General features: G+C 62.9%; 1 protein-coding gene across 1 annotated transcript in view; it reads left to right on the top strand.

Moving 5' to 3' along the window:
* Positions 1-237: 237 nt before the first annotated feature.
* The window catches only part of VPS41 (VPS41, HOPS complex subunit), a 116,558-nt gene continuing 116,388 nt past the window's right edge, over positions 238-407 (top strand). Inside the window, exon 1 of the mRNA XM_009273491.2 lies at positions 238-274. Coding sequence (XP_009271766.1) covers positions 254-274 — 21 coding nt within the window. The 5' untranslated portion in view covers positions 238-253. The remainder of the gene's footprint in view (positions 275-407) is intronic.

Genomic DNA, 407 nt, shown 5'->3' with positions numbered 1-407 from the left:
CTGTTGGGCCCAGCCTTGCCTCTGCCCTTGGTGTAGATTGTAAGGCAGAGCCAGCATAACCTCAGCTGGGCAAGAGCCACCCCGCCCCCCAAAATAACCAACCACAACAACAACAACACAGAAGAAGGAAAAAGGGGAAGAAAAAGAAAAAAAAAAAAGAGGAAAACACACCCTCCTCCGAAACTACATTTCCCAGGGTGCCTCCGCCCTCGCCGCCTTCCTGCCCCTCACATGACGGCTCGCCGACAGCGCCATGGCGGAAGCCGAGGAGAAGGTAGAGGCCGTGAGGGCACTGCCCCGTCGGAGGGGGCGAGGAGCGCGGCGGGGAGCGCGGGGCCGGGGCGGCCCTTGGGAGCAGAGGGGCGAAGGGACAGAGCGTGTGTGCGGGGGGAGACGGGGCTCGCACC

Source organism: Aptenodytes forsteri, unplaced genomic scaffold (assembly GCF_000699145.1).
Source record: "Aptenodytes forsteri isolate BGI_AS27 unplaced genomic scaffold, ASM69914v1 Scaffold270, whole genome shotgun sequence".
Lineage (NCBI taxonomy): Eukaryota > Metazoa > Chordata > Aves > Sphenisciformes > Spheniscidae > Aptenodytes > Aptenodytes forsteri.
The sequence above is the reverse complement of the archived record's forward strand: the minus strand, read 5'-3'. Positions and strand labels throughout refer to the sequence as shown.